This window comes from Prionailurus viverrinus, chromosome C2, assembly GCF_022837055.1.
Source record: "Prionailurus viverrinus isolate Anna chromosome C2, UM_Priviv_1.0, whole genome shotgun sequence".
In the NCBI taxonomy this organism is placed as follows: domain Eukaryota; kingdom Metazoa; phylum Chordata; class Mammalia; order Carnivora; family Felidae; genus Prionailurus; species Prionailurus viverrinus.
The window spans coordinates 143,970,946-143,992,569 of NC_062569.1; the positions used below are offsets into that span (position 1 = coordinate 143,970,946).

Sequence of the window (21,624 nt, forward strand, 5' to 3'; positions counted from 1 at the left end):
TCATTTTGAGAGTGTGCATGCGGGGGAGGGGGAGACACTCCCAAGCAGGCCCTGTGCTGTCAGCCCCAAGCCCAACCCGGGGCTCCATCTCACAAACAGACCAGGACTTGAGCAGAAATCCAGAGTCAGATGCTTAACCGACTGAACCACCCAGGCACCTTCAAAATGTTAAAGACCAGAGATTATTACGTGACCAAGCCATAGGAGTTAACACATGTCCCATAAAATCAGTTGACCTTTCATAAGTTTTTTCAAAACTCCTTACTGATCTTAAAAAGTAAGATCTACTTTACAAAAACCGAATTTCTATTAGCAGATATGTTTTCAGTGGTATTACAACTGTCTTTATACTACACTACTCGACTATTTTAACTAAGCCATTCAACAAATGGGTATTAAAAACATGTCCTCTCAAGTCTTAGAATTCCCAGAGCAGAGATGTGAAAAAAACCCTGAAATCCAGTCTGGGGGTTGACAGACTTCCTGCAAAGGAACAGATATCAAATATTTTTGGCCCTGTAGGTCACTTGGTCTCTATCATGACTACTTCATTGCCATTTCCTTGCAGGAAACAGCCATAGACTATATGTAAATACAGAAGCACGGCTGTAGGCAAACAGGCAGCAGGCCAGATACACACAGGAACAGGCCCCTAATTACTTAAGTGGCTTGCCTTCAGTCCCACAGCTAATTTCATTACCAAGGTTGAGACAAACAGGTCATTTACATCCAAGAACGGTGCTCATCAGACTATGAGGCTTTGATAGCAACATGTTTATTTATCATCCAGGTGAGGATATAAACACAAAACGCTTCTTAATTTAAGGAGAATACGAAAACATCAGGCAATTCCTAGACTATTACTACAAACGTAGTCTTCACCTACAGTAAAAACTAAGGCAGTCAATCATTTTGGTCATCATCCCAGTCTTTCTTCCCACTTGGAGGTTTGGGCCCACCGGCTGGTTTTGCCATGATGATCTGAGAAAACAAAACCATAAGCACATACTTAAAACTAAACCTTTAAAATGAAGAGAAAATATTTTTCTGAGGATGATTCAAGATGAAGCAATCATCTCAACATAAGCGATCTGTCATAAACTGCTTATGAGGCTCTATCAACATCAAGTTGTTAGCTTCCAGCAAAGCGTTTCCTGCTTTTACGGACATGAACGGCCACACGATCCACGCACGTTAGTAAAGGGCATTTTGAGACACGCACTTCAAGAACTCAATGGCCCTGTGAGCCGAATGTGAAAAATATCTGCATGCATTACTAGTATAAATCCGTCAGCTCGGCACCTGATTTGCTACTTATATATGAAGTTCGTCTTGCCAACCATCTTTATCCCAATTTCCTTGTGGTTTAGGAGCTTTAGGTCCACCTGCCAGTTTTGCCATTATAATCTAAAGTGGTTGGTACATAAGTATGTATAAAAATTTAATACTGAAATTTCCTAGTACCTGTAAAATGAAAACCATTCAAAAGTGGTAGGAAGTGTGTATTCAAAAAACGTTACCCAAGTAGGTAGACTTCCCTGGTAACTTAAAAGAACACAGCAGGAAACCTCTAATTTATCTAGAATGCATTAACCGAGTACTTTGCAAATATAACCATCTAGCATTTTTAAAGGATTCGTTTGGAGAAAAAAGCGGGGTGGTGGCAACTCTGGGTTCAAATAAATTTGGGAGAAGCTAAATTAGCTTCCTCAAAGTGGAACTCTCAAACTCTAATCTACATTCTGAATCTCAAAACTGTAAACAGTATTCTTTGCTTCCCAAATTGATAGGACTGAGATCTTTCTGTACAACATCAAGGTGTTGGGGATGTGTCTCAAGCAACACTAAACTGTAAAACATCTTCACTACCACTTCCAACAGATTCAGCACCCGTTTTCAGAAGCTTCTGGAGGAAATCTAACCTTGAAATCCTTGGAGTAACATTTTACTAATGAGATTAAGTTCAGACTGAATTAAAGGCACTAAGGACAATTTTAGAACCTAAGTGTACCTTGATTAAAAAAGACAGCCAGAACAACAGTTCTCAAGCTGGTAGGCACCAATCATTGCAGAGCTAATTTGAAACATACTCCTGGGGTGCCTGGGTGGCTCAGTCAGTTAAGCATCTGACTTTGGCTCAGGTCATGATCTCATGGTCCGTGAGTTCGAGCCCCGCGTTGTGCTCTGTGCTGACAGCTCAGAGCCTGGAGCCTGCTTCAGATTCTGTGTCTCCCTCTTCCTCTCCCCCTCCCCTGGCTCATGCTCTCAGAAACCAACATTAAAAAAAAAGATAATAAAAAAATAAACTCCTGGCCTTCTTCCAGAGTTTCTAACTCAGTGGGACTGCTTAGGGGCCTGAGGATTTATATATAATTTTTCGCGTTCTTAGGTTATCTTGATGCTGTTGATTTGGGGACTATATCTTGACAACTACTGAAATAAACACTCGAACAAAGATGAACCCAGCTCCACATTATCCAACACTTAAAACTTGATTTACATGTCCCTTTCCAGACTATATACTATGCAAAATTAGTTAGAACTATTAAAGAGTACAAGTTCACTATAGTTATTAACAAACTGGTTATTGATAGTCATGGGTTCTTCAGATCATGTATTTTAGCAAAGACCAGGGACACATAACAACGAACATCCTCTACTGTAAAACAGAGACTTCCCAGTTTAAAACCAAAACTGACAAGTGTCTTTGTGATCAAGGAACTTGTATTATTACAATTATTATGTCATTTGGGTAATGGACATTCAAAAAAGTTCCTCTATTAGAATTCCGGATTACCTCATGCTTCAATATACTCAGCTTCCCCTGTCCCTTTCTATTTTAAGTTTCCCCTATTAGCCACATGCTAATTTTTAAAACAACCATTTCCTTAGGCTTCTATTATCATTTCAGAACTCCAAAACCACATTCTTCCACTGAAAATTACCTAAATTTACTGATATAAAAACACCTATTAGTAAATCCAGTACATGAACATCCAATTTATTTCCAATGGGTTGAAATTGGACATCCAGCTCCATTTTCTGGTCATCTCAACCTAGGAAAAAATTGTTCTTCCTCTTACTGAGATGGAATGTTTGCTGTAATTACCACGAACTAGTCCTTGTTATGCCTAGAGTAAGTCTAATTTCCTTCTCGTTTAGTTTTTACCTACAACTTGCTTCTCCCAAAATTAATTTGGCATGATTTCCACCTAATGGATCTGCCCTAGGCCCCCTTGCAATTGCAATTTTCCATTAAGTATTTACAAATAGTTTATTGCTTAATAATCAGTTCAAGAAATCTGCAAGAAAATGGATTTCACTGTTTTACTAGAAAACATCTTTTTGAAAAACTTTGAATTCAAGCTTATATCTGAACCTACCATTTTCCTCTGTGCCACAATCTCCCTCCCACTACCCTCTCGGAAAAAAAAAGGTCAAAAATACTATGATTTTTAACACTTTTCTTTTAGTTCCTTCAAGATATAATTTGTCACACCCAGAAGAACTTTAAACACATAGATTCTACCTCCATGCACAAGTAGAGGTTTTGTTTTCCTTAAAGTTGGTGGCACACATGTGTTTCAGGGCTTTATGGGCCTTTCATATTCCACATTACACAGTAAACTCCCTCTCCAGAGTGTTTGTATAAAGAGATCCTTAGGCTGAAAAAAGTCCGAAAACCATAAACCTTAAGTTTGTTTTAATGATTCCAGTTTAAAAATGGCAGAAGTTTCTTTCACTGGAAAGATCCTTTCAAATTAGTTGAAATACACTAAATACAATTTAAAACTGTAACAGAAAAAAATAAATGGGTGGGGGGGGAACTTTAGAAACACACTTTAGAGTAGAATGAGAACTGTGCTATATTCTGGTTCCATAAAAATACACTACTGACCCACATGAAAATTAGTACTTTTAAAGATCAAAACTTCACTTGTAACTCACCTGATCCACCCTAAGTACAGTGACAGCAGCATTTGTAGCCAGTTTGATAGCCCAGTATTTTCCCAAGTAAGTGTCTAGAATACCAGCTTCCAACATGTCCTTTACAGCGGGAACTTCAGCCTGTTGGTAACAAAACAATTTTCACTCCTTCACTCTAAATTCTTATGTGAAAATTAACTCAGTAACAAAACCCCAGGGCTCTTTGCCTGAAGTTGCCAGGCAAAAGTCCTCTCCTACACACAATATAAAATAAAGACTACTTTAAGGAAAACCATAGACAAACTCTGTCAGAGCTCTTTGTTATGAAAATCATTTGCTTAAAAAATCAGAGCATTTTTGATTTTCTTTGAAACTTATTACTTCTATTTTTTATATTACACATTCATGAAATAAAAGTTTAAATTCACATTTTTTTTTTTCCAAATACCTCAATATCTAATCCAACATTTTTATTTCCTTCTTGATGTACTGCATAAAGTTTAGAGATTACTTCATTGGCTTTCACTCCAGAATTTTCTGCCAGTGCCCGGGGAATAGCTTCAAATGCCTCTGCAAACTTCTTAATGGCATACTGTTCCAGTCCAGGACAGGTCTACAAGAAAAACGTGTTTAGTATTGTATTTTATTCAAGGAACATGAAGGAAGGCAATTTATACAGAGAAAGCTATACCTCTCCATATGACGTGATCTGTTTGGCTAATTCGATTTCTGTTGCGCCACCTCCGGGAACAAGACGTTTATCCTACAATATGTAGTTAAAAAAAAAAATTTTTTTTTTTTTTTTACTAAGAAGCAATTTATAGTTTCCTAATTTTCTCAGACTCCAGTACTCCAACCAGACTAGAGGTACTGTTACTCAAATTCTAATTATAAACTTTGTAAAAATGGAATAATCTGGGCAAATTACCTTACTGTACGTAGGGTCTGGTATATGAAAGAGGAGAACCAAAGTGAGGAATGGGAGCAGCACACAATACCTCATCTGCATATCCACAGATGTAGCACTAAGAACATGCTTAAGCAACTGAAGGTATATTTAACTCAAGAACAACCATAAACTACCTTTAACAGTTAAAATTAAGATCACTGCTAATACTAACCCTTGTGAGAACTTTGAAAGTATTAACACCGTCATCTACTGCCCTTTCTATATCATCCATCAGATTGTCTGTAGAGCCTCGAAGCACAATGGTAGAAATGGCACCATCTTCCTTTTCTGTCAATAAGTTTAAAAATATTACTACAAGCAAATGAACAGCCCCCACTTAAATAAACATACTTTGCCATCTCCACATACCATGCTTAAAAACCACCACCTGTGTGTCTCCAACTTCTGAGAGATAAACACTGTCACAATGTCCCATTTCTTCAAGGACAGGAGGAGTCTGTAAGAAAGGGACTATTGTAAAACAAAGTAATTCCAATACATTCTACTATCTTTTAATGTTGTCCAAAATACATACCAATCTAGGAAGAGCTGTAGCACCAACTGTTTTACATAGTCTTCTGAGATCCCATTTGGAATTCAACCTTTAAAAAAACCCGAAGACCTTAATGAAAATTTTAACACCATTAGGTGCCACAATAAAATAGAGATGAAACAGGAAACCGTACACTGGTCCCCAAAAGTCACATTCTTTTGATCCTGAATTTAAGCTCAGAACAGGTCTGGACAGCACAGTGTAATCCACACATAGGTGTATACGGCAGTGTTCTAGAATTGGGAAAATTCAAGTTTCAGTAGAATGTCACAAGTTCTAGTTCTAAAACACTAAGGAAGGCCTGGTATACAGAAAACTTGCTATACTCTGGGCAAGCGCATGAGCTGTGAGGAAGAGGAGTGATTTATGCTGCAGATTTGGTTTGGAGGTGGGAACGGGTAGGTCAGGTGTCTGGTGTGCCCCACAAATGGGTTCAAAGGTTAAAAATGACATTCTTGATCCCACACTCTGACAGTGTGTACCAGGCTTGCGTCTGGTCTCTAATGTTGTTTCTTTTGTCTGGAATGCTTTTCCCTCTTCCTCTTCAAGTAACATGTTGACTGCTCCACCTCTCAGTGCAAATGTAAGCTTTCTCACAGGTGTTTCCTGTCTCTCTAGATCAAGTTAAGTCCTGCTTTTGGAGCCAAGATGTTATATTTGCCCTTTTGTAACAGGCATGAATTCACCATATATTGAATGTGTTTTGTGTTTCACCAGCAAAGGGCCATTTACTATACAGGTTAATGGAACACAGCAGTCTTACCTCACCAACATGATATTGTACTTGTTGGCGTAATGAAGAGCCATGTCTGCCACTTTGCCACCTGTTACGATGACATTTGCACCAGTATCAGCTATAGCTTTGACTTGTGCATCCATGAGATTCTCTTCTCCCCTACTAAAATTCATCAATTCTTCAGCAGTCTTTATCAGCACTGTTCCCTAGTAAGACAAACATGCTCTTAAGAACCATTTTAGTACCTTGGTGTCCGAAGTCACGGGGTAACATTTTACTGAAGAAATATTTGGGGAAAATAATGAGATTATACATGCATTATGAAATACAAAGTATGTATGAAACTCAGCTTATTCCTAGACCCCCCCCCACTCCCGAAACCGATGCATTTTCCTCTTTGACAGGCACTTTGATGGAGTAGTTGGGAGAAATACTTACACCTATTTTAGATATATTGGGCAGGTGTCTTGGCATTTGTCTTTTTTTTTTTTTTTTAATTTTTTTTTTCAACGTTTATTTTTATTTTTGGGACAGAGAGAGACAGAGCATGAATGGGGGAGGGGCAGAGAGAGAGGGAGACACAGAATCGGAAACAGGCTCCAGGCTCTGAGCCATCAGCCCAGAGCCTGACGCGGGGCTCGAACTCACGGACCGCGAGATCATGACCTGGCTGAAGTCGGATGCTTAACCGACTGCGCCACCCAGGCGCCCCTTGGCATTTGTCTTTTGACAAACATCAACTAGCGTACCAAAACAACCACACTGTGGTTCTGAATTTTTTTTCTAGAATATGGACTCAATGACTCTTCCTGGCCTGTCTCCAACCTGTGGAACTTTTACAACTATGAACTCAGATTTTAAGAATTCTAGGGACAAAGACAGAAGTGACCTATAAACAAGAACTTCAAACTTCGTAACATGTATTTTTAAAAACAAACCTATCAATTTCAAATTACATTGGCATATTTTGTTTCAGGATGCTATAGGACCTCAATATTAAAATACATTAAGGAAGAGCACACAAGTATTTGTATTCAGTGAGCATTTTACTTGCCGAGCATATAAGAACATGCTGTATAAGAAGAGCTGTATACTAGAACATAAACAACACTGCCACCATTTCACATTTCAAATTTAGTATCTGAATTAGGTATTCAGAAAAGAAAGGGAATCTGACTTTAAAAAGCAGATATAGGGGCGCCTGGGTGGCTCAGTCGGTTAAGCATCTGACTTCTACTCAGGTCATGATCTCGTGGTCTGTGAGTTTGAGCCCCGCGTCGGGCTCTGTGCTGACAGCTCAGAGCCTGATGACTGCTTCTGATTCTGTGTCTCCCCCTCTCTCTGCCCCTCCCCCTTCACACTGTGTCTCTCTCTCCTTCAAAAATAAATAAACGTCAAAAAAAATTTTTTTTTAAAGCAGATATATAATCCTGGGGCATCCAGGTGCCTCAGACAGTTGAGTGTCTGACTCTGATTTTTGGCTCAGGTCATGATCCCACGGTTTCAGGGGATCGAGCCCTGCGTTGGGCTCTGTGCTGATAGTGCAGAGCCTGCTTGGGATTGTCTCTCCCTCTGATTCTCCCTTGTTCTCTCTCAAAATAAGTAAATAAATACTCTTGTAATATATATATATATACACATACATGAGTGTATATATGTGTATGCGTATGTGTGTGTGATGCTACAATCTTCCATAATTATGTAGTATTCACTGAAGAGCACAATCTCCAGCTAAAAACTTAAAAATCATAAAATGTTAATCCGAACGGGCAACCCCAAATTTTTACTTTTAAGGTTTTGAAGTCTACATACCTTAGTTTCAGTTATCATGCCATCAAAAGGACAAGAATACACTGCTATTTTTGCACTTTTGACAGATGTTACATCACCTTCAGTTTCCTTCTTAAAAACCATGCCATGCAATACTGAAGAGGAATAGATACCAGAACCCTAAGGAATTGAATACCAAAATCATCAGTGATCTCATGAAAATAACATCAGGGCTCAGTTGTTAATTCTTCATGTACCATAAATAACGTTTTCCACATAACATAATATGCCAAGGGGTGACTCCTGGGAATAAGGAGTGGGGTGGTGGATGTAAAACACACCAGTCTACTTAAGGTAGAAACCACTCTGAGAATGAGCTATTAATGAAGGGGGGCCTTCAGGGTACCGGGAACAACCAAGGACTGAGAATAACTCTTCTAAGTCATTCATTCACTCACTCACCAAATACCTGGTGCCAATGTACTAGGCACAGCTGTTAGCACTGGGGACAGGAGACGGAACAAAGCAGTACAAGTGTCAGAAAAGGCACAGCATCTATGCATGCATGAGCGTGCACACAGATACACACACACCCTTGTATTTACGTAAGCTAAACTCAACTCCAATCACAGGTTTTACTACAGGAAGCACTAAATTTTTTAAATACAAAATACTCTTATTTCAATACTAACAACAGTAACATGTGAGTTCTATTATTGTAGATCAACAGAACATCTCATTCAAAACTGGTTCTGAAGGTTATGGTTTTAATTCAGCACACATGAAGAATTCAAAACACATAATATTTGATGCATTATTCTCAACCTTCAAAGTTGTGATGGAAAAATGATGATTTCATAAGGAGATAATACATCAAACACCCTTTAAAATTTAATAGTAGTATTACAACCTCCAAATACCAAAATGTTACAAATGTAACAAAGTCCTAATGTTCAAAATCTGAGGTAAAATTTGGGTTTTGATAAACACATACATTTTTTCTTTTTGCAAAATATAATGGACCTATTAGACAACACTTATGCATTTTCTAAACTTACCAGAATCTTACACACTCTGATGTTATCAACATTGAAATGGCCGGAATCAGGGAAAATAGACACTGTTTAAGAAAATGAGACACGTCAAAAGATGCATGGAGACAACAAAGAAAATATCTTAGTCTCATTAAAATATTTTTAGTTTGGATCTTTTCATTTACTGAGATTTACTCACCACATGCCTGAGCAATGAGCTTGGCCAGAAACACTTCATTGCCGTACTGTTTACTCATTATGGAGGTATGAAGCACAGATGACACTTCATCAACATCTCGAAGATTTTTTGCAGAACAACAAACTAAATCCGGAAGAATCTCATGGGCTTTTCTGCAGGCTATTTCATAACCTTCTATGACCTTAAATGTAAAAAGCCAAAGTGTTTCTTCAGAAGACACAATTTTGACATGACTTTAAAATATAGCTTATTTTGGTACCCCAACGAATATGGGTATTTGTTTTCCATATAAAATGACAAAGCACACTTTGAGAACAGCATTCGTGGCAGGACGTGCGCATCACGAGTGTAGGCTTTTGTGATGGCCCAAAATTGAATGCTGTCACTTATTAGCTGTTAAGATCTTGAGTAAGATTTTTCTAAGTGTCACTTTCCTCATCTAAAATAAAAGAGAATTAATTTTCATTAATTTCTCATTATTCACACGATTCTTGTAAGGATGGAGTAAGATACTGCACAGACAGCACATGTACTACAATGCCTGGCACAGAGTAAACTGCTCAATGTTAACTATTACTACAACGATGACTCTATACAGGCACAAATTAAATCAAAGTACGTTACAAAATGAACACTCGCCTCCGAAACCGAGAGCCCAATTCTCAGAAGCTCTTCAGCTAGTTCCAGAAGGGCTCCAGCAAACACCAGCACAAAGTTTGTGCCATCTCCAACCTCTTGCTCTTGCATGTGAGAAGCCATTACGATCATTTTTGCAGCAGGATGCTGTACCTGGTAGAAGGGGTTTGAATTTTGAAGTGCAAAACATTTGATCCTGAAAGCAACGTTAAGTTTTTCATTTTCATTTCTTTAAAAAAAATTTTTTAAATTTTTACATATTTATATATTTTTGCCAGAGAGAGAGAATGAGTGAGTCAGAGCACGAGCAGGGCAGGGGCAGAAAGGGAGGCACAGAATCCAAAGCAGGTTCCAGGCTCTGAGCTGTCAGCACAGCCTGATGCAGGGCTTGAACTCCCCAACTGCGAGATCGTGACCTGAGCTGAAGCCAAGAGTTGGATGCTTATACAATTTAGCCACCCAGGTGCCCCTCATTTTCCATTTCTTCTTAAGCTAATACACTTCAATCTCCCTGTGGGCCAGGTAACTCCAAAATCACACTGCTACATACTATTCAGTGCGGTGGCCAGAAGACAGTCCCAATCCCTCAGAGACTATCAGCACAAATGCATCACTACAAATGCAAACAACCTGAAACTGCATCTTCTTTTGATGGCCAGTCACCCAGTACATACATCTCTGCACATAAGGTGCAGAAAATTACATGTCCACTAAGTTAAAAAAGTAATTCCAAAAACCAAACCTAGGCATTAAAAACCAATAACCACCTCATTTAATCATGAGTCTCAATGCCTATGTACATTTCTATTGTAAGGAGTACCAATTGTGGCTTTTTAGAAGACAGAGGTTTCTTAAAAAAAAAAAAAAAGTTATCAAGATTTTAAATAGTCTATCCTTTGGATTTAGGGTTTAAAAACGAAGCAAGGAGTAACAACTGAGAGTGGTGAGAATACTACAAAGTTGACACTATGGTTTTTATTGAGGCAATATTTCCATCATGGCTGAATAACTCCTGAGACCACCATAGCGTCCAACATTAACACTCACAAAGACTAATTCCTCCTCGTGGAATTAAATTTGTTTTGTTCACTACATTAACAATATTATTTAGTTATTTAAGCAGTTAGAGAAATGTTAACACACCTATAGTTTCATTTGAAAAGATTAAGCTACAATTCTCTAAGAGCTAAGTTCAGGACAATTTCTTGAAGGTGAAAACATCTTTCAACTACAGAGCAGCTAGACGAGGAATAGTTCTCTGATGTTCAGGTGCCAGACTTTACTTATAATTCTGCCTGCAGAATCTATCCTACACACTCTGCAATATCAAAACTGCAGGTAAGCAAAGCAAAATGCCTCCATTTTTGTGTTTCATTTTCACAAAGCCAAAGACCTGGTTTAATTTTTTTTTTTTAAACCACTGTTTTAAGTATCAGCTGTTTCTGCATTTTTGAATAACTCACTTTGGTGTCATACTCTACAGAACGAGACAGCATACTCAATTTGATATGATTATGAGCAAATGTATTTTTATCACAAGCAAGCCTCCGTAAATTAATAACTTGGGAGATTTTTAAATTTAAGCGGCTAAAAAGTTAAAACTACATAATGAATTTTCAAGTTGGGAAAAAAATAGTCCCTTATTATCCTAAGAGGTTTCTTCTATGTTAAAATATGTTTAATTTTGGGGGCACCTGGCTGACACAGTCGGTTAAGCGTCTCTCTGACTCTTGATCTCGGCTCAGGTCATGATCTCTCAGTTTCTGAGTTTGAGCCCCACACTGGGCTCTGCGTTGATGGCATGGAGCCTGCTGGGGATTCTGTCTCTCCTTCTCTTTGCCCCTCAACCTGCTTGTGTGCTCGCTCTCTCTCTCTCTCCCTCCAAATAAATAAATAAACTTAAAAAATATATACATATACATATACACTCAATTTTTGACATCACCAAAACATTTCTTGGCTTCAAAGTAATGACCTACTTCTAGCTCTCTTAAAATAGTGGCTGCGTCGTTTGTCACAAACAACTTCTCCAGGTGGTTGATAACCATTTTGTTCATTCCTAAAAAAACAAAAAACAAAACACAGAAAAAAAAAGTTAGGGGGGGAAAATCGCTCAAATCCGTCTCCAAATACCCCCAAAAATTTAGTCAAGAAATATAAACTTGTATCTATTTCTTAAGGTAACTTTGTAAAAACTCAACACATATTATCTACTCTGGCACCCTAACGGCACCCCCGTCATTATTCCTGTCCTTTCTAATCTCCTATAATGTTTACCTGGGAGGATGTCAATCTTCCCATAGTTTTGTTCAATAAATGTAAATTACATTAACATGTAGAAAAGACCAAAACAATCTAGTTTTGGGGCGCCTGGGTGGCTCAGTTAACTGTCTGGCTTGATTTCAGCTCAGATTATGACCTCAGTTTGTAGGTTCGAGCCCTGCATCAAGCTTTGTGCTGACAGTGTGGAGCCTGCTTGGGATTCTCTCTCTCCCTCTCTTGCTGCCCCTCCCCCCACAAAATAAATAAACATTAGAAAAAAAAGTATAGTTTTATTGCTTTCCATACATTTGTGTCAATTAAATTCAGTTGATGGTAGGAGGCAAGAGAGATTTCCTCCCTTACATCAGATACCGTATCTCAATGGTGAAAGCTCCGTAATTTTTCTATCCTCTCAATATGATAAAAATTAACATTCTGATTCCTATTTTTCTAAAGAGATATGAGTTGTTGATTAAAAACTGAAAACATTACACTGGTGGCAATAAACTATACAATTACTTTTGTATTATGGCTAAAACTCAGTTTATGTATCATATTCTCACAGAGTAAGTTGGAAGAAGCTAGCACACAAAATTCTAGTATTGTATCTTTTAAAACATGAATTTAGAAATTACCGTTTGGTCCATATGCTGTACGAGTTGTTTGGGCAAGCTCCTTGCAAGCCTGTATGTTCCTGTATACAGCCTCTTCTAATCCTGAAAAATGCTGTAAAATAAACCAAAAACAAAAACACTTCTGATTAGACAAAACAGTGAAACACAATAATCTTCTTCATCTGTAAAATGGGGATAATAATAGTACCTACCTCACAGGACTGTTGAAAAAAAAATCAAGCAAGGTTTATGTATGTAAAGCATGGTGCTTCAAATGATCCGTAAATTTGCTCACTGGTTGAATATAATGACATTTTCAGAGACCACATGTATCTACTTACACGTCAAAACATAAAGCATATATAAAAATGTATATATATACACATATATATATATAAAATATAAAGCATGTACAGATTTTTAAATGTTGTGAAAAGTGCAAGAAAGAATGCTATGATCGATCAGCAAAAGATAAGATATTTTAGGTAAAAATACCTCTTCAGAGTTTATCATTACTTTTTGAAAAGTTGAAATATGGTATATTTCTTTTATTGTTAGGAGCCTGATCATCATAAAACCATCAGTTTTCCGATCCCTGGGAAATCCCACTTAACACACCTGCTGCCCAAATGTTTAGTATCCTGACTGCTGAACGCTCTTGTGAATTGCAACACAATTCCAATGCGTACACATTGAAAAATTGCTGAACTGCTCACAATACGAAAATTCTCAAATTTAACACTGGACTTCTTTTAGAATTGAGATTTACATGTAGCTTCAGATGGGTTTCATGAGCTTCCAGTTTGTTCATGTGAACATTTTTATACAGTTGCTACGCCCAATAAGGAGCCACTGGTCACATGTGGTTAAATTCCAAGTAATTAAAATTAAAAATTCGGTTTCTCCACTGCAGTAGCCACAGTTCAAGTGTCCAGTAGCCACATGCGGCTCACGGATACTGTATCAGAACGAATATAGAATACTTCCATCATTGAAGAGCTTCTAGGAGACAGTTCTATCCTAGGCCATAAGACGTGGCTTTTATACTACTCATAAAAGGAACTGTCATCCAAACGAGGTGAATAATCATTACTTTAGAAGTAGTGTCTTCAGAGTCAAGGGTTGACGGACTCTTATGAAAGCATTTAGTCTGACCTGGCTTACACTCTAGTTTTTTCCCTTTACCCGTTCTCTGAGGAACAGCCATGTGATCATAAATCAGATCCCATTAATGGTCTGCCGTCACTCTTAGGGTAAAATGTAAATCCCTCCTGAAGGCTACAAGGTCCTATATGTTCTGGTCCTAACCTACAGCTCCTCTAAAGTCATCTCTCACCATTTTTGCTTTCCCTTGATAAGCTTCAACCTCATTACCTCTCTTGCTGTTTTCTTTTTTAACAGGTCAAACTCATTTCATCCTCAAGGCCTTTATACTTACTGGTTTTTCAGCCTGGAATACTGCCCTCTTCAACCTTGGCTGATTCTTTGTCACTTAGGACTAAGCTAAAAGTTCTTCCTTGAACATCTTATTTACTGGTTCTATCTATTCCTGACTCTTCCCTTTTTTGGGGGAGGCAGACTTGTTTACTTCATTCTCTACTATAGTACTTTCTATCTAATCTTTTTATTTATTTTTACTACAGTAGTCTTTATTTCCTTTATCATTATTTGAAATTATCCTGATTTGATCGTTTATTTCAGCCTCAAAATAAAAATTATGAAAAAGTTTCAATCTTTTTAAAGTAAGCAGTCCATGGGGCATCTGGGTGGCTCAGTTGGTTGAGTGTCTGACTTCGGATCAGGTCATGATCTCACAGCTCATGAGTTCGAGCCCCCCATCGGGCTCTGCGTTCACAGTTCAGGGCTTGGTGGCTGCTTCGGACTTTGTGTCTCCCTCTCTCTGTCCCTCCCCTGCTTGCACTGTGCGTGTCTCTCTCAAAAATAAAGAAACGTTAAAAAAAATTAAAGTGAGCAGTCCATGTCATTACCTGCAAAGCTGTTTTACCCATATTTACATTAAACCCTGATATGTGATATGCTGTTATCCCAAAAGTGTATTCTGCAAACAATGACCTAGTTCCCTAAAACTGTTACTGTAAACTGCACGACAATAAATTAGATCTCTTTAATGAGGCACAGGGAATTTGGGGGGCAAATAAAGCCAAGATTTGATTTGAACACAAGAGACAAATTTATCAGCAGTCTATATTAAGATGTTTTACACAAACTATGCTCTTGAAACACATTCATAATCTGGGCATAAAACGAAGTCGTTTTAATTAGTCCAGGGTGTCTCTTACACTTACAAAGTCAGATAGTTACAAGTCAAAGTTACCATCTTTTGGTCAATTTAAAGATGAGGCAAGGAAGATCTGGGGGTTGGTTTTACATCAAGCCAGCTAACCTAAATTGGCATACAATCCATTTGGATTGAGTAACGTTTGTCCTACCACAACGCACTGCTGCCAACGAAACGGGGAGCCCTCTAATTCTCATCCGAAGGAAAACTGTCGAGAACTGGCCCCTGTCCCTCTTCTCTCCGGATTACCCCCTCCTTGAACAGTGTCAACTGGCTTCGCGATTCCCAAGCCTACATTATTCGACTTCACCCTCAAAACACCCTTTAAGGGTCGAGTGGCAAGTCAGCCCGGTTTTAGGGGTGGAGGGAAAATGCACGAACGGCTTTCCTTTTGCCCAGCGAGGAAACACAGAATACAAATCCTGCGGCCTTGCCTCTCTTGCTCCTTCTGCCCGTCGACCCTTCCCTGCATCGGGGAAGAAAGAAAATGCCCGCTCGCCTTAGTGGCCGAATCCCCTCCTTCGCCCCCACTTCACCGAACACCTCCCTTTCTGGAATCTTCTCTGCCTCCGACCGCTGTACCCAAGGAGCACACCCGGCCAGTTACCAGGCCCTTCTTCCCTCTAGCCGCCGCAGCCCTACGTCGACTCTCCTCCCTCTCCCTTCTTCCATTCCTTACCTTCGCCCCCTCCTTAAGCATCTGGGCAAAGCCCGGGGCCTTGGGGACGTGAAGCGCCATGGCCTCTGCAAATCGCCGTTCACGCGCTCGCTTAGAAGATCCCGGAGGAAGCGAGGGGCACGCAAAGCCTCCTGGGAACGCAGCGTGCGGCGACCTTACGCTCCTCCTTTCTTTCCAGCTGAGCCTGCCCCTTCCTTAGCCTCCTGGTCAGAAGCCTCGCGAGAAAAAGCAGTTCCCGCAGACAGAACTGAGTTGACGATCCTCGATCATGTCGATCGGTTAGGGCACTCGCAGGGCGGGCCTTTGGTCTTCTGGCTGGCGCACGCGCAAGCGGTCGGGCCGTTATGACTCGTTCCGATTTAACCCCTTTGCCAAGACTCCAAGGTCGGGACGTTTGATATTTGCCATCTGTGACCTGAAACCCACTCCTCCTAAGATTTAACTTGCACGAAATCTTCCAGACCCACCTACAACGTCAGGGCTGGTGTGCCCTTCCCCCCTCACCTCCAGGCAGAGCACCTTCCCCCCCCCCCCCCCCCCCCCCAAATCTTTCTCTGGGCATCTGCTCTGTCTGTGAGAAGCGCGGGCGACTTAAAGGCGATAAATAAAATCTGTAAGAATAACTACACACCGAATGCTCATATGTGCCGGGCTCTGTGTTATTTAGGTGCGACATTTTAGCTAAGGGTCGATCTTACAAGTTAACTATTGCTATCTCCATTTGATACATAGAAAAGTTTATAAATGGTAATTTGTTCAAGATCACAGCGCTACTAATGTTAAACGTAGGATTCCTTTATGGATTGACTACAAAATGCAAGTTCTTTTTTTTCTTTTTCTTTTTTAAATTTAGATTCAAGATAGTTATAGTGTAGTATTGGTTTCAGGAGTAGAATGTAGTGATTCATCACATAACACCTAGTGCGCATCCTAAGAAGTACCCTCTTTAATGCCTATCACCCATTTAGCCCATGCCCCCCACCCCCACCTCCTAGCCATCAACCCTGTTTGTTATCTATGTTTCAGAGTAGGTAAGAGTACCTAAGAGTATGATTTGCCTCCCTTTCTGTTTTTATCTTATTTTATCCCCTATGTTCATCTGTTTTGTTTCTTGAATTGCACGAGTGAAATCATATATTTGTCTTTCTCTGACTGACTTATTTCATTTAGTATAACTTATTTTGTTTATTTCCAACCACGTTGTTGCAGATGGCAAGATTTCATTCTTTTTGATTGCTGAGTAATATTCCAATATATATATATGTACCACATCTTCTGTATTCATTCATCAGTTGATGGCTCTTTGGGCTCTTCTCATAATTTGGCTATTGTTGATAGCATGGCTATAAGTATTGGGGTGCCTGTACCCCTTAAAATCAGCATTTTTTGTATCCTTTGGATAAATGTCTGCTAGTGCAATTGCTGGCTTGTAGGGTAGCTCTATTTTTAATTTTTTGAGGAACCTGCATACTGTTTTCCGAGTGGCTAACCAGTTTGCATTCCCACCAACAGTGCAAAAGAGTTCCTCTTTCTCCACATCCTCCCCAACATCTGTCCTTGCCTGAGTTGTTAATTTTAGCCAATCTGACAGGTGTGAGGTGGTACCTCATTGTAGTTTTGATTTATATTTCCCTGATGATGAGTGATGTTGAGCATCTTCATGTGTCTGTTAGCCATCTGGATGTCTTCTTTGGGAAAGTGTCTATTAGTGTCCTCTGCCCATTTCTTCACTCATTATTTGTTTTTTGGGTATTGAGTTTGATAAGTTCTTTATAGAGTTTGGGTACTAACTTTATCAGATATGTCATTTGCAAATATCCTCTCCTATCCCATGGGTTGCCTTTTAGTTTTATTGATTGTTTCCTTTGCTGTGCAGAATCTTTTCGTCTTGATGAGGCCCCAATATTCATTTTTGCTTTTATTTCCCTTGCCTCCAGAGACATATCTAGTAAGAAGGTGCTGTGGCCAAGGCCAAAGAGGTTGTTGTTTGTTTTCTCCTCTAGGATTTTGATGGCTTCCTATCTTATGTTTAGGTCTTTCATCCATTTTGAGTTTATTTTTGTATGCAGTGCAAAAAAATGGTCCAGGTTCATTCTTCGCATGTTGCTGTCCAGTTTTCCTAATACCATTTACTGAAGAGACTCTCTTTTTTTCATTGGATATTCTTTCCTGCTTTGTCAAAGATTAGTTGGCCATATGCTTGGGGGTCCATTTCTGGATTCTCTATTCTGTTCCATTGATCTGAGTGTCTGTTTTTGTGCCAGTACCATACTATCTTAATGATTACAGCTTTGTAATACAGCTTGAAGTCTAGAATTGTGATGCCTTCAGCTCTGGTTTTCTTTTTCAGGATTGTTTTGGCTATTCGGGGTCTTTTCTGGTTCCATACAAATTTTAGGATTATTTTTTACAGCTCTGTGAAGAATGCTGGTGTTATTTTGATAGGGATTGCTTTGAATATGTAGATTGCTTTGGGTAGTATTGACATTTTAACAATATTTGTTCTGCCAATCCATGAGCATGGAATATTTTTCCATTTTTTTTGGTGTTTTCTTTGATTTCTTTCATAAACCTTCTATAGATTTAGGTCTTTCATCCACAAAATGCAAGTTTTTAACCATTACCTATATTCCTCTCTTCTGCTTCTTCCTGGAAATAGAAATCTCTTTTAGGAATAATTTCACACTGTGAAAGTAATCCGTTCTTCTTGTAGAAAATACAGAAAATGTGAAGCAGAATATTTTGGTTCAATATTTGTTCTTTGACGTGGACACTTGCAAATTGCTTTTTTTTTTTAATTGGGACAGATTTGGTGTGCCTTATGTAATAATCAGATGTGTCCAGTGTATTATCAGTTATAACTTCTAATAAACACTTAAAATACATAATTATTGAAATAAAAACTTTTTCCCACCTTAAATCAAATGGTTTGTGAACCATCTGCTGGGAAACATTACAAGACACCAGGGCTTCTCAAAGTGTGGTTCAGGGACCTCTGAGATGCACCAAGACCTTTTTAGGGTCCATCAGGACAAAACTATTTTCATAAGACTATGACATCTCCTTTCCCATTCTTTCATTGGGGAGTTTTCCAGAGATACACAGTGTGTGTGATTAAAACAATTTGAAGCATTTTTTAAAGTTTATTATTTTTTGAGAGGGAGAGAGAGAGAGAGGATCCCAAGCAGGCTCCCTGCTGTCATCATGGAGCCTGATGTGGGACTCGAACTCCAGACTATGAGATCACGACCTGAGCTGAAATCAAGAGTCGGATGCCTAACTGACTGAACCACCTAGGCACCCCAAAAACAGTTTGAATGTAAAGGGCATGGGAAACCAGTTTTCTATTAAGCCAGATATAAAAGAGATTTGCAAAAATGTAAAACAATGCCACTCCTGATTATTTGGTTTTGAAAAATAGAGTATGTAGATTGTTTTGGGTAGTATCAACATTTTAACAATATTTATTCTCCCAATCCATAAACATGGATTAACCTAAAAACTGTAGGTTAACATGTGATGGGGTATCACTGTTATTTTAAGATACTTAAAAAGTTATCTGTTTTAATTTATAATACAACCAACATTGATAACTATAATCCACACAAACAAAAGCTCATTGAGAACTTCAATAATTTTTAAGAGTAAAGGGGTCCTGAAACTGAAAAGTTAGAGGCCCATTGCAATATATCAGTCCTGAGCAATAGAACCATTTGAGATTTTCTCATGGATTAGATAAAATAGACAAACAATTTTATTCATCTGCACCTGAGGATTACATATAAACATAACCAACACAAAATAAAACTGAAAGGGGTTAAAAATGACACTGATGAAATGTTATTAAAAATGACTAAGGAATCAAATTTGATGAGGACCATGGAAAATTAAACTTGAGGACAACTATTGATGAACCAAGTTTCCATGGAAAGTTTGTAATAAAAAATCAATCTCACATTAATTTTAGTAAATTGAAAAGGAAACGGAAATAACTGAAATCAATTAAAATTGTCTGTATGGTAATGTACCAAAAAATTAAATTGATTTAATTGCTAAGAAAAATGCTTTTTAGATGAAAATTCATTGCCTTTGTATTATTTGGGTTAAACTGTGTATTCATCAGCATGGAATCAAAACATCGAGGGCAACATTTCCTCAGGATCCAAATAGCAGGTCAAATATTCTTCACTCGGGGTAGAAAAGAAACAAATTCTTTTTTAAAATTTATTTTGAGAGAGAGAGCACGAGCAGGGGAGAGGCAGAGAGAGAGAGGGAGACAGAATCCCAAGCAGGCTCCACGCTGTCAGCACAGCATCAGATGCAGGGTTCGAACTCGCGAACTGTGAGATCGTGACCTGAGCCAAAATTGAGAGTCAGATGCTTAACTGACTGAGCCACTCAGGTACCCCTAACATAGATTCTTAATGTGGCTTCCATGCCTAGGTTCTGGTCCCTGCTTATCTCACATGTATCTTCTCCCTCTTGGCCTTCTTCTCTGTCTTTTGGCCACAACAGCCTGGATAGTTCCTCCTGTCTGCTTTACTTCTGCCTCAGGTGTTAGCCTCTGCTGTTCTCTCTACCTAGAATGTGCTTCTGCTCTCTTTTGGCTGAGTTCATTCTACTTCAGTAAACAGACACAAGTTAGAAAGCCTTTGATGACTCTGAAGACATTTTCCATTGGTTATTTTAATAGCTTCTGTGTTTCCCCTCCATAGCACATATCAGAATTAAAAAAGATTTTTAATGTTTATTTATATTTGAGAGAGAGAGAGTGAATAAGGGAGGGACAGGGAGAGAAGGAGACACAGAATCTGAAGCAGGCTGTAGGCTCTGAGCTGTCAGCACAGAGCCCGACGCGGGGTTCGAACCCATGAGCTGAGAGATCATGACCTGAGCCAAAGTCTGAGGCTCAACCAACGGAGCCACCCAGGCGGCCCACCCTTATCATAACTGTAATGATAAAATTAGTTATAATCTTTCCTAACCAGTAGGTGGTGCTGTGTCACCAGCACCTTACTGGACATGGCGTAGAGACCTAATGGATGACCAAATGCAAGTCAAGAATAGGAGACCAAAGAACGTGGAGGTGAAGTCTCTATCTGTCCCATCTGGACAAATGTGCTGTAAAACCAGGCAACAACAAAAAGCAATCAGAAGGGTTTGCCCAGGAGTTTGCAAACGGTCAAGGAGATTGTAGGTTTCTTCTGCTTTGATTTAAGAGTCCAGGTTCCTCTTGTTAGGTAGCAATGGAAACACATTGTTTCCACCATCCAGATGCCTTGAGGATAAGGGGGGCCTCCCCCTTAGCTCCCCATTCAGGAGGAACTCCACTGTTGGCCTGGGGATGTCTAAGCCATCTAAGAACTTTGATACAGACTCAGGTCATTAATTGTTTCCTGTGGCTACTTCTATTTTTTCCTCTTTCCTTTGTTTGCCTAAAGTTTTAACCTTTTTGCTTCAGACTTGTTTTAACATTTTTGCTTTGTCTGTGTGTTTTGATTTTTCTTTTTTCTTTTTTGGTATTCTTATTTAATTTTACCGATTCCCATTAGGTCTCCAATCTTCTGGCTTTATTTCTATCCCTTCCCACCTATTTGTATTATCTATTTTGTGTTACTATACCTTACTTTTCACTATTTTCTATTAAAATTTAATTCTTTTTATTTGATTTTGGGATTTTATGACTCATTTTGTATTGGCTTATTATTTTCCTTCATTTTTTTTCTTTGTTAAAATCTCTTAATTTTCCTTTGTAAATTAAAACTTTTTTTTTCTGTTTTGATCAAATTTCTTTGGTCTTAGGGAATCTGTGTTCCCTCTCCAAGTTTGGAAATAATCCCATGGGAGTCAGGTAACTGTGATTGGGAGCATCACTGGACTTTGGAGGATATGATTTGGTGTGAAAGCCCAGACATGCTTGTTCATGGTTGCTGCATTGCACTGAATTGCAGTGCAGAAGCAGAAAA

General features: G+C 38.9%; 1 protein-coding gene across 1 annotated transcript; it reads right to left on the minus strand.

Annotated features, from left to right (window-relative positions):
* Positions 1-759: 759 nt before the first annotated feature.
* Positions 760-15,816, minus strand: CCT8 (chaperonin containing TCP1 subunit 8). Its single transcript, XM_047876034.1, has 15 exons — positions 15,659-15,816; positions 12,702-12,792; positions 11,784-11,863; positions 9,808-9,957; positions 9,169-9,349; positions 8,994-9,055; positions 7,978-8,115; positions 6,193-6,371; positions 5,412-5,478; positions 5,246-5,333; positions 5,049-5,164; positions 4,619-4,690; positions 4,376-4,540; positions 3,949-4,068; positions 760-981 (listed from the first exon to the last, which is right to left on the minus strand). The coding sequence occupies exons 1-15, from the start codon at positions 15,716-15,718 to the stop codon at positions 904-906; spliced, it is 1,647 nt and encodes a 548-aa protein (XP_047731990.1). The 5' UTR covers positions 15,719-15,816; the 3' UTR covers positions 760-903.
* Positions 15,817-21,624: the final 5,808 nt, after the last annotated feature.

What these genes read in the sequence shown, in the direction of transcription:
- CCT8 (XM_047876034.1), bottom strand. Translation starts at nt 15,718, where the DNA reads ATGGCGCTTCACGTCCCCAAGGCCCCGGGCTTTGCCCAGATGCTTAAG. An exon ending in GCATGATAACTGAAACTAAG is followed by an intron (nt 6,372 to 7,977) that starts GTATGTAGACTT and finishes TTGTCTTACTAG; the next exon opens with GGAACAGTGCTGATAAAGAC. An exon ending in TACAATATCATGTTGGTGAG is followed by an intron (nt 5,479 to 6,192) that starts GTAAGACTGCTG and finishes GTTTTTTTAAAG; the next exon opens with GTTGAATTCCAAATGGGATC.